Genomic DNA, 11,973 nt, shown 5'->3' with positions numbered 1-11,973 from the left:
TGACCCAAAACAGCTTCTGGACATCAGAACAGCAACAGAACAGCAGAACACTAACCTGGATGCTTATAAGAAATCTCACAACAACCTCCAACGAGCCATCAAAGAGGCCAAGTGTCCACATAGGACGAAGATCGAATCTTCGGCTCTGATGTTCGTAGGATGTGGCAGGGCTTGGAAACTATCACGGATTACTAAGGGAAACCGAGCTGCTCAGTGACGCGAGCCTACTAGACAAGCTACATGCATTCTATACTCGCTTCGAGGCAAGCACAATTGAACCATGCATGAGAGTACCAGCTGTTCCGGATGAAAGTATGATCTCGCTCTCCGTAGCCGATGTGAGTAAGACCTTTAAACAGGTTAATATTCACAAGGCCGTGGGGCCAGGTGGATTACCAGGATGCGTACTCAGAGCATGCGCTGACCAGCTGGCAAGTGTCTTCACTGACATTTTCAACCTCTCGCTGACACAGTCTGTAATACCTACATGTTTCAAGCAGACCGCCATAGTCCCTGTGCCCAAGAACGCCAAGGTAACCTGTCTAAATGAGTATCGCCCTGTAGCCATGAAATGCTTTAAAAGGATGGTCATGGTTCACATCAACAAAAAATGAACCCAGACACCTTGAACCCACTCCAATGCATGTACCACCCCAACAGATCCACAGATGACACAATCTCTAATGCACTCCACACTGCCCTCTCCCACCCGGACTTGAGGAACACCTGTGAGAATGTCTACAGCTCAGTGTTCAACACCATATTTCCCTCTAAGCTCATCATTAAGCTCAGGACCCTGGGACTGCACAACTCCCTCTGCAACTCCACATCAGCCACCGACTCCAACACCATCAGTAAGTTTACTGATGACACAACAGTGATCACCGACAATGATGAGACAGCCAGTAGGGAGGAGGTGAGTGACCTGGCAGTGTGGTGCAGGACAACAACCTCTCCCCCAATGTCAGCAAGACAAAGGAGCTGATCGGGGCTACAGGAAACGGAGGGATGAGCACGCCCCCATCCACAATGATGGGGCTGTAGTGGAGCGGGTCGAGAGCTTCAAGTTCCTTGTTGTCCACATCACTAAGGAATTAACATCGTCCATACACACCAACACAGTTGTGAAGAAGACAAGACAACACCTCTTCCCCCTTATGAGGCTGAAAAGATATTGCATGGGCCCTCAGATCCTCGTTCCTCAGCTGCACCATTGAGAGCATCTTGACTTGCTGCATCACCACTTTGTATAGCAACTGCTTGGCATCCAACCACTAGGAGCTACAGAGAGTAGTGCGTACGGCTCAGTACATCACTGGGGCCGAGCTCCCGGCCATCCAGGACCTCTATACCAGGCGATGTCAAAAAAAAATCAAAGACTCCAGCCATGCATATCATAGACTGTTCTCTCTACTACCACACAGCAAGTGGTACCGATGCACCAAGTCTGGAAATAACAGGACCCTGAACAGATACTACTCCTAAGCCATAAGACTGAGCTTAGTATTGACCCTTTTTGCATGAACTCTTTTGACTCATCACATTAGCTGCTGCTACTGTTTATTATCTATCCTGTTGCCTAGTCACTTCACCCCAACCTATATCTACATATCTACCTCAACTATCTCGTACCCCTGCACATCGACTCGACTTTATTCCTACCTCGTGTAGATAGCCAAGTTATCGTTACTCATTATGTATTTATTCCTAGTGTTATTATTTTTCTATTATTTTAAAATGTTTCTCTCTGCATTGTTGGGAAGAGCCTGTACTTAAGCATCTCACAGTCTGCTCCTGTTCTTTACAAAGCACGTGACAAATAACATTTGATTTGATTTGACAATACATTTATTTGACTTTTTGAAAATCCGTTTTTTTGGATCTAACTTGCTTACCACATGATGACCACTCCCAAAATATTTGGTTATGTGATTCATTTTGTGTAGGGTTTTCTAGAAACAAGGGGTGGCTCAACTTAACCTTTAAATCGACTTAACCCACGTTTCCCTATCTGAGTTTTACACTGTACAGGGAAACGACTAGCATAGCCTTGATTGGTTCCATACTGCTGTATCATAACCCCCCCGACACACACACTTCTCTCTCTCTTTCTCGCCATCTACATATAGGCAGTAACATTTATCTGCAAGAGCCATCAAACCTTTATGCCTCAGAAAAACATGGTCCAATAGAGACTGCTGCAGAATATATGACTAGCTGTTCTATGTTGGCTATGTTACACTGTAGGTTAGACTCAGCTGTTACAATGGAGAGGCGTAGAGACACAAAGTTATGATGAATTATAAAACACTAAAGTGAAGAACAACGTAATATGATTTACAAACCGTAATGTGGGGTATTGTTTATTCAGATGTGTGTGTGTGTGTGTTTGTAGGCACAACTGAGTGAGCATACATTTAAATTATTCTCTTTTTTATTTATTTTACTGGTCTGATGGAGCCTGCATCTGAAGGTCAGAATCAAGTCATGGTTTTAAAAGTTTAGAAATCTCACAGTATCAATTTTGCTGTAGCTTTCATTTGCACCTGCTGTGTTACTGCAGACACGGGCATCTGAGACATCCAATTGGCCAGTGGTAGGCCTACAGCACACTTGATTTGCTCCCCCCCTGGAAGGCAGAGTTTCTACTTTCAGACATATGAAATGGTACAAAATGCGAACATGTCGCCTACCTGGCACCTGGCAGCTGAAATGGGTGAACCTAGTGCCAACAGTGCCAGACAAATAGAAACAATAGGAGCGCAAGGCCTATCATTTGGTTTTCTACAGAAATGTTTGGCGATCTACTAAGAATGCCTTGAAGATCGACCGGTCAATTGCAGTCAACCGGTTGGTGACCACTGTCCTATAGCATACTGCTGTGACGGGTGAAACCTGAATATATTGCTTCGCCATAGGTTGTGGAAGCGATTATTGTGGGGTCAGCTGTCATTGAGTGTGTTGTGTACCTCCAATCTTGTTGGTGTTATATGGGCTTAGATATGATGGTAGGGTGTAGGGCTGTGACAGTCACGAGATTTCGTCAGCAGGTGATTGTCAAGCAAATAACTGCCAGTCTCATGGTAATTGACCGTTAATTAACATAAACACATTTAGCAGCTCCTGGCTTCCACACACTACAAGCCACTGATGCAGACCTTTGGAGCATCTGCATGTTAAAAAGTATAATAAATCCATGTAATATAACCTACACCTTCACAATAAATCCATGATTTATTTTAGACAGGTCTAAAGAAACATGATATGAAGAAAATGTAGGCTATTTCAGAAGAACAGAATAGAATACTGTGAATTGTCCTTATATTAGGTCCTCATCTGGCTATGCCATATGGCTGTGGGCTACACTAGTTAATTAGCAGACAAGACTTGCTTAGAATCCAATAGCATTATTTTATAGAATTTTATAGTATGAAGAATACAATTGAACAGAGCTGAATAAAATAGAAAGGATATTTGAGGGAGTGTGCACATTCTGTGTTGAGTGGTTAACAAAGAAATAGTTACTCCTATGTGCTTAACTTAGAGTTTTTCATGTAACTTCAGTTGTTCTACAAATGTTGGGCTATATGTTTAGATATTTAATACATTATAAGGCTGCATGATGTGACTCTAAAGATTATTTGAAAAAAGTTGCATGAAAGGCATGAGCTCTGCTTAGTTTTTTTTGCACAGGCTGTACAAACTTCATCAGTCTCTCTTCCACAATTTGACAAGCACTTGATAATGCCTTGAATTTCCCTGGGGCATCCCCTTTGTGTGGCCGAAATGCCCATTAAAAAAATCCATGCCTTTGCGGCCAGTGGCCGTTGTGCCCTTAGGCGGAATATAAAAATTATAATTCCCTTCTCCCGGAGTGCTGCTTGCTCCCAAGCACATCACATTCACATGGCTCTTCATCACTTGATCGGGTCTTTCTCACAGGCTACAAGTGAAGACAGACCCTTGCTTAGTGGTGTTGCAGACTCTGGGGGCTTTTCAGAACAGGTGTATATATACTGAGATCATGTGACAGATCATGTGACACTTAAATAAAGTACACCTGTGTGCCATCTAACTAATTATGTGACTTGTGAAGGTAATTGGTTGCACCAGATCTTATTTAGGGGCTTCATAGCAAATGGGATGAATACATATGCACACACCACTTTTCCATGTAATTAAAAAAAAAATTGTTCAAACAAGTCATTTTTTACATTTCACTTCACCAATTTGGACTATTTTGTGCATGTCCATTACATGAATTCCAAATAAAACATTTTTTTAATTACAGGTTGTAATGCAACAAAATTGGAAAAATGTGTCACAATCGTTTGAAGCATACTCGGACCAACGTGCAGCGTGATCTGGGTTCCACATCTTAATTTAGTGAAACGCACAAAACAATAAAGCAAGAACAAAACAAACAACGAACTGTAACTAAGAGGTGTAACATACACTAACTCAAAACAATATCCCATAAAATACAGGTGGAAAAATGCTACTTAAATGTGATCCCCAATTAGAGACAACAATAGCCAGCTGCCTCTAATTGGGAATCATACCAAACACCAACATAGAAAAACAAAACTAGAACCCCACATAGAAAATAATAACTAGAAAACCCCCAGTCACGCCCTGACCTACTATACCATAGAAAATAAGGGCTCTCTATGGTCAGGACGTGACAAAATGACAAGGAGGATGAATACTTTTGCAAGGTACTGTACATGGGAATATCTTTGTTTAGTCTCTATGGCTGAGTTACATGACTTTAAAATGTCAATGACTTAAAACTGTTTTCTTTCAATGGGATTGAGTCATATTTTACAATGTAAGACTATCACAATCAATTGAGCTATTCACCTTCTGAGAACAGCAGACAATTAATTTAGACTATTCATGGTCAAATCTACACACACACATATATATAAAGTGGGGCAAAAAAATATTTAGTCAGCCACCAATTGTGCAAGTTCTCCCACTTAAAAAGATGAGAGGCCTGTAATTTTCATCATAGGTACACTTCAACTATGACAGACAAAATAAGAAGAAAAAAATCCAGAAAATAACATTGTATGATTTTTTTATGAATTTATTTGCAAATTATGGTGGAAAATAAGTATTTGGTCACCTACAAACAAGCAAGATTTCTGGCTCTCACAGACCTGTAACTTCTTCTTTAAGAGGCTCCTCTGTCCTCCACTCGTTACCTGTATTAATGGCACCTGTTTGAACTTGTTATCAGTATAAAAGACACCTGTCCACAACCTCAAACAGTCACACTCCAAACTCCACTATGGCCAAGACCAAAGAGCTGTCAAAGGACACCAGAAACAAAATTGTAGACCTGCACCAGGCTGGGAAGACTGAATCTGCAATAGGTAAGCAGCTTGGTTTGAAGAAATCAACTGTGGGAGCAATTATTAGGAAATGGAAGACATACAAGACCACTGATAATCTCCCTCGATCTGATCACAAGAACGGTGAGCAAAAATCCCAGAACCACACGGGGGGACCTAGTGAATGACCTGCAGAGAGCTGGGACCAAAGTAACAAAGCCTACCATCAGCAAGGGCATTGAAGATGAAACGTGGCTGGGTCTTTCAGCATGACAATGATCCCAAACACACCGCCCGGGCAACGAAGGAGTGGCTTCGTAAGAAGCATTTCAAGGTCCTGGAGTGGCCTAGCCAGTCTCCAGATCTCAACCCCATAGAAAACCTTTGGAGGGAGTTGAAAGTCTGTGTTGCCCAGCAACAGCCCCAAAACATCACTGCTCTAGAGGAGATCTGCATGGAGGAATGGGCCAAAATACCAGCAACAGTGTGTGAAAACCTTGTGAAGACCTCTGTCATTGCCAATAAAGTGTATATAACAAAGTATTGAGATAAACTTGTGTTATTGACCAAATACTTATTTTCCACCATAATTTGCAAATAAATTCATAAAAAATCCTACAATGTGATTTTCTGGATTTTTTTCTTCTCATTTTGTCTGTCATGGTTGAAGTGTACCTATGATGAAAATTACAGGCCTCTCTCATCTTTTTAAGTTGGAGAACTTGCACAATTGGTGGCTGACTAAATACTTTTTTGCCCCACTGTATATTCATTAAACAAACTTTTCCTGTGGTGCCCCAAATTACTAATGAGTTGTTACATTGATTAATTTAATTGATTATCAATTAAACATAGTTGGTTGATAAAATAAATAACAGTCATCAGGTTAACGATAGTCACGTCACGACAGCATTGTTGGGAAGGGCCCATAAGTAAGCATTTTGCTGTTAGTCTACACCTGTTGTTTATGAAGCATGTGACAAATACACATTTATTTTGTTTTAACCTTGGTTGTCTGGGCACCAGAAGACTGTGTAAGGCCTCTAAGCTAAACCCTGGGCATTAACTTCGGGAGCTAATTAATGTCCAAGTCTAAGGATTCATGCTACCGTAGGTCATCAAACCAAGTCGGTTACACTGTATGTCTCTAGACATGCTCATATCCTGTCCTATACCTTATCCCACTCTCCCACACACTTTCTGTTGTTAACCTGCTTAGTCCATCACCGCCCAGCCCAGAGTGTAGAGATTATAGTGCTATCAACACACTATAACAGAAAACCGTGAAAATAGACAAATTACTTATTTGAAATTCGTGACAGTACACGATTTCCTTCATAAAGACTTGCAACTTGTTGCGGCTAATGTTAGCTAGGTGGCTAACGATAGCTAGGCTGGGGGTTAAGGTAGGGGTTAGGTAACACACTAGCTAAGTAACTAAAGGGTTAGGGCTAGCTAAATAGCCAGTTAAAATGAATAAGAAGTTCCTAACTATTTAAAATACTAAAGTTGTCCATTGTCATTCGAAAACACAACATTTGGGTTGTTAGACCTTCGCATTATACGCCCACCCATCCTCACCGACCAATCTCCCTCCTATCGTTTCTGTTTCGGGTAAGACCCAAATTTAACCAGGGTAGGGGCAAAGGAACAGGACGGCAGGCAGGCTCAGGGTCAGGGGCAGGAAGAGTGGTCAGGCTGGCGGGTTCAGAGTCAGGACAGGCAAGGTTCAAAACCAGGAGGGCGAGAAAAAGGGAGACTAGGGAAAAGCAGGAGCTGAGAATAAAACGCTGGTTGACTTGACAAATAAGACAAACTGGCAACAGACAAACAGAGAACACAGGTATAAGTACCCAGGGGATAAATGGGGGATACCTGGAGGGGGGTGGAGATAAGCACAAGGGCAGGTGAAACAGATCAGGGCGTGACAGTTTTAAGTAACCTACTACCTTGATCTATGATTGAAGTGCACTGTATACAAAATTGTGTGGTGAACATAAGTAATTTGTGTCTGTTTCACAATAAAATGTTTTACAGTGGGTTGAGTGTATCTGCAACCAGCATCTCTGTTCTCCAGTCATCTCCTCTAACTAACCTACACACTCTCTTTTTTTCCATTTTCCTTCCCCCTTGTCTGCATTTCTCTTTAATCTCTCTGTTTCTCTATCTTTAAATGGTTATTTTGCCTTCTTGCTATTTTTCTGTCATACTCTCTCTCTCTCTCTCTCTCTCTCTCTCTCTCCCCTCTCTATGTATTTGGCCTTGGGTTGTGACTAGTTTCGATCATATAACTGTAAAAATACAAAGTATTTTTCAAATGAGAAAGAATGAGACCTTGTCTTCTATTACTGTCCGCCACCTTGCTCACCTCTCACACACTCATACTCACACCGGCACAAACATAAACGGAACGCACACGCAGGCATGCATGTGCACACTTTTGACACATTGTGCATGTTGAGAGCACTTCTTCTTGTCTGTGGGATTTTAAAGTGGGCATTACAAACTAACCAGGCGAAGCCTTTGGTGTTTGATAACCTCTGCACAATCCCGTTCCTGCTTCACACACTCACACGCAAGCACCCACCCACACACACGCACACGCTACGCCCTCCCTCCCCCCCACACCATACACTCTCCTCTGTCAGATGTGCTGTTGGTGTGGTGTGTTTTTGCATTACCGCTGCAAGATGCTATATTGGTCTGTTAATACTAGTACTAGTAACTAGTACTAGTAACTTTACTAGGACTAGTAAAGGCCCAGTGCACTACTTAAATAAAAAAATACAAAAAATAATGTTATTGTAGAGGCCTGCAGAGGCCTGCAGCACACTCAGCACCCCTACTTCTCGCGGCTATGTGTCTATGAAGTGACCGCTGGCTAATCCATCTGTGTGATCTCTGGTCATCAGAGAGGCCCTCACAATCATCTCACATTCCTCACACTTTCCTATCTCTTTGTTCCAATACAGACCAAATGGCCCAATGTCTCGATGCTGGGATATTGTCGTTTTGGTGTGCAAATGAAGAACGAGACTAAAAAACAAAAGATATTAAGCTCTTAGAATAGAACTGTCATCAGACGTATCCTTTCAACTCTCTTTCAAGCCTCTCTTTTCTAAGGTGATTTTTGTCTGTTTCCTTCCATATGACCGAATGCTCCTGCCGTTGAAGATGGGTACTATTTTATTCATGTACCTGCAGTTGTTCAGCACTAGTTGTTGTTGAAATCAGTTGACCAAAAAATAAATACATCTAATCTAATTGAAATGTTTCTAGATGAAATCTTGTGGAAAGGGGCTAGAGACTAAAATGTTAATGTCTGATGGAGGTCAGGTGCTGGTGTCAGTGTCAGTGGGTGTGTGTGAGATTGCAATGAACAGGGATGGAGAGAGAGAAACATATATAATCCTTAAACAAATGCACTGAAGGATTATGGGTTTCAGGGTCAATCCACAAAATGAGTCCATTTCTGGTAGTTTAATTTAACTTTCTGTCATGATGAGCACATGTTCAATTTATAGGTCCAATGCGGTCGAAATGTCAGGCGCTCTTTTGAAACAGCTCTTGCACTTAATTGGAATTATCATAATTTTCACAGTATTACTCCAACTTGTGGAAATATATATAAAATGACAACAAAAAAATCAAATTTTTGACTGCACTGGGCCTGAACACGATGGGAGACAGAGAGCTGGTTTCGAGCGCAGGGCGTAGCAGGTGTTTATTTGTAAAGGACCATAGGCAGAAGGTCATACACAGGGTTTAAAAAGGCAACAGTACAGGCAGTGAAAAGGCTAGTAATGTCATCTGGGAGATCAGGCAATAGGTTGATTACAGGAAATCCGATAGGCTAAAGAACAGTCAGGACTAGGCAAAAGGCGCCGTTAGTGAGGCAGGCAACAACTATCATACCCGAGAGGATTAAATTACAGGAAACCCAAACACTCTGAACAGAAGTGTGTCACAAAACAAACAATACCGCACAGTGATGGGTGCAAGGAACTGAACTAAATAGTGTGTGATAATGACATACAGGTGTGTGAACAGGTGATCAGAATTCAGGTGATTGGGATCTGGAGAGTGAGTTGCGTTCAGGGCATCGATGTGTTTGAGCGTGTGAGCTGGAAAGTGGGCTAGAAAGTGAGCTGCGTTCAGGGGATCTACATGCTTGAGAGTGTGAGTTGGAAGCAGACGTTAAACTTAATATGTTACCCCATCTAAATAAAGACTATAGTAAGTGCCAAATAAAGTAACAGGGTTAATTTAGGTTTAATTTCATCTTAACTCAGCCATAACTCTCATTATGGCAGGGGGAATGGAAGCTTGTGTGCAACAAGGAGAGGAAATTGAATGCAAGTTTCACCCAAAATGTAAATTGGTAAAACATTTTAAGCCTGTCTATCTATGGGTAACAGGGTTGACATGTTATGCTCGACGTGCTCAGTTTTCCACCACAAAACACCAGGGGGGAAAAGGAATAGTTTCACAATATTAAAATGAGGAGTTTGCGTCACAGGGTTGACCATAAAATGAGGGATTTGTATTTTATATTTATCAATCACTAATCAGATTAAATAAATGATCATCTTCAGGAAAGACTTTGTCAAAGCAACAAAATAAATAGGGCTTTACAATTATGGGGAAAAATGTGTGCTTAAGTGGGTTAAAATCTTCCCGAGAAGTCACAGAGAGTGCACAAAGGGACATTAGCAAATGTTTATTCATATAAAAATGTTGGATTTATTGAATTGTCCATGTGGTCTATATTAAAGGGCACTTCATTTAATATAACAGACTTTTAAAATCCAATACTGGTGCACAATTTCTACTTAAAATATCAAAGGGACGCAAAAGAGACTAGTTTCGTGGAGCGACACATCAATTGTCACAGACAAAAGCTGCTTGCATGTCTGACTACTGCTCTCCATTTCTTTCCCTCTCTTTGAACCCTCTGTCCCACCCTCACCTCCTCCCCCTCTCCATATCTCTTTCTCTCCTCTTCACCCCCCTTTCTATTTTTACTCCTCTTACTCCTCTCCAGGCAGTAAGGTGCTGACATGGCTGCTCCTCCAGGACAGCCACCTTCTTCTCTGCGATATCCTCCTCTTTTCCTCCTCTTCCTCTCCTCCCTTCCTCCCCTCCTGTCCCGCCCTCTCATCCCTCATCCCTCTATTAACGTGGCGGTGGTGTTCTGTGGCTCTGCTTACCAGAATGAGGTCAGGGGTCATTTGAGCAGAGAGGACTTCGCTGATCTTCCCCTAGGTATGAACCTGTGAACCAGTTTTGCCACTGTATGTTCTTGACATGAATACTTATGGGCAAAAAAGCACTAAAGCACATACTATGTTCACTTTGGAGTGCAACATTCTTTCTTCTTCTGCTTTTGTCATTTTCTTCTTAGAGGTGAACCCGGTCACTGTTCTGGTTAACGACACCAACCCTCGTGCCCTGCTGACACGTCTCTGTGAAACCATGGCGACAGAGAAACTGCATGGGGTCGTGTTCGAGGACGATGTGGGATCAGGAGCTGGACCTCAGGTCAGTCAATCGATGGATCAATCAATCAATCAATCAATCATGTTAAACAAGGCGGAAGGTTAACTCAGATACTGACCTCTGTCCTTTGGGGATATTGAAAAAGCGGGATAGATATGAGATGCCAGATTCCTTGGTAAAAATCATCTATATGTTGTGTGTATCTATTTGACTATCTCCTGGACTGAATAAAAGCAGGTGGCAGAAGTGGCTCAGATCCTAGACTTCCTGTCGACTCAGACAGCTCTGCCCATCGTTGGCATCAGTGGAGGATCTACCGTTGTCATACCTCACAAGGTAAGACAACACATAATACTGTATATATACTCAAGCTACCACACAAATCACAAATAACCCTAGCATAACACATCATGTAGTACTAAAACTCCTCTAGACACCACATAATGTGAGACAAATCACCTATACTGTATATCCCTCAAACTCAACCCTGGACCTTGAAGTCAGTTCCACTGCTTTTTTTTCAGTCATTCCCGCTAATCAGGGACTGTTTTAGACCTGGGACACCAGGTGGATGCAATTCATTATCTCGTAGAACAGAAAACATCAGTAGGATAAGATTCAATAATCTGCTGTACAGGGTACCAATTCAAACACCTACAGACAGCAATGCAACACCACAACACCTCTACAGATATGCTGTTTAACACCAGTATGTAAATAAATGTATGTGTTCTGTCTAAACATGCAACACAGGGCATGGATGAGAAATAGAAATATGTCTTCTACCTCATCTCCATCAACCTTAATCAGATAATAGCTGGGAAAGAGTTGTTCTGCTAGGAAACAAGCAGGAAATAATTCTGAAAATCTGAGACGAGAAATACTGAGAGGGATCTATACCTCAATCACTCATCCTTATACAGACAAATTATACCATGATGATGTGCACAGTGTTTCACAGAAATACATTCAGACAGACACATTGAGCTCGATGCTTAGAGTGTAGAGAGATTATCAATCATCAGATCACTTCTGGTTCTGTTGTAGCCTGATCACCACAGTGTCCACCGAACCTCACCCTCTCTTCTTTATCTTCACTTTGTCCCTCCTCTTGTCCCTAGCTCATCCCTCAGCC

General features: G+C 41.9%; 1 protein-coding gene across 1 annotated transcript; it reads left to right on the top strand.

The window, feature by feature from the left end:
- Positions 1 to 10,389: 10,389 nt before the first annotated feature.
- On the top strand, positions 10,390 to 11,281 carry LOC110498937 (glutamate receptor ionotropic, NMDA 2C-like). Its single transcript, XM_021575672.2, has 3 exons — positions 10,390 to 10,604; positions 10,744 to 10,880; positions 11,076 to 11,281. The coding sequence occupies exons 1-3, from the start codon at positions 10,400 to 10,402 to the stop codon at positions 11,229 to 11,231; spliced, it is 498 nt and encodes a 165-aa protein (XP_021431347.1). The 5' UTR covers positions 10,390 to 10,399; the 3' UTR covers positions 11,232 to 11,281.
- The last annotated feature ends 692 nt before the right edge of the window (positions 11,282 to 11,973 follow it).

This window comes from Oncorhynchus mykiss, chromosome 20 (genome assembly GCF_013265735.2).
Source record: "Oncorhynchus mykiss isolate Arlee chromosome 20, USDA_OmykA_1.1, whole genome shotgun sequence".
NCBI classification, from domain to species: domain Eukaryota; kingdom Metazoa; phylum Chordata; class Actinopteri; order Salmoniformes; family Salmonidae; genus Oncorhynchus; species Oncorhynchus mykiss.
The sequence above is the reverse complement of the archived record's forward strand: the minus strand, read 5'-3'. Positions and strand labels throughout refer to the sequence as shown.

What these genes read in the sequence shown, in the direction of transcription:
- LOC110498937 (XM_021575672.2), top strand. Translation starts at nt 10,400, where the DNA reads ATGGCTGCTCCTCCAGGACAGCCACCTTCTTCTCTGCGATATCCTCCT. An exon ending in CTTCGCTGATCTTCCCCTAG is followed by an intron (nt 10,605 to 10,743) that starts GTATGAACCTGT and finishes TTTTCTTCTTAG; the next exon opens with AGGTGAACCCGGTCACTGTT. An exon ending in GATCAGGAGCTGGACCTCAG is followed by an intron (nt 10,881 to 11,075) that starts GTCAGTCAATCG and finishes GAATAAAAGCAG; the next exon opens with GTGGCAGAAGTGGCTCAGAT.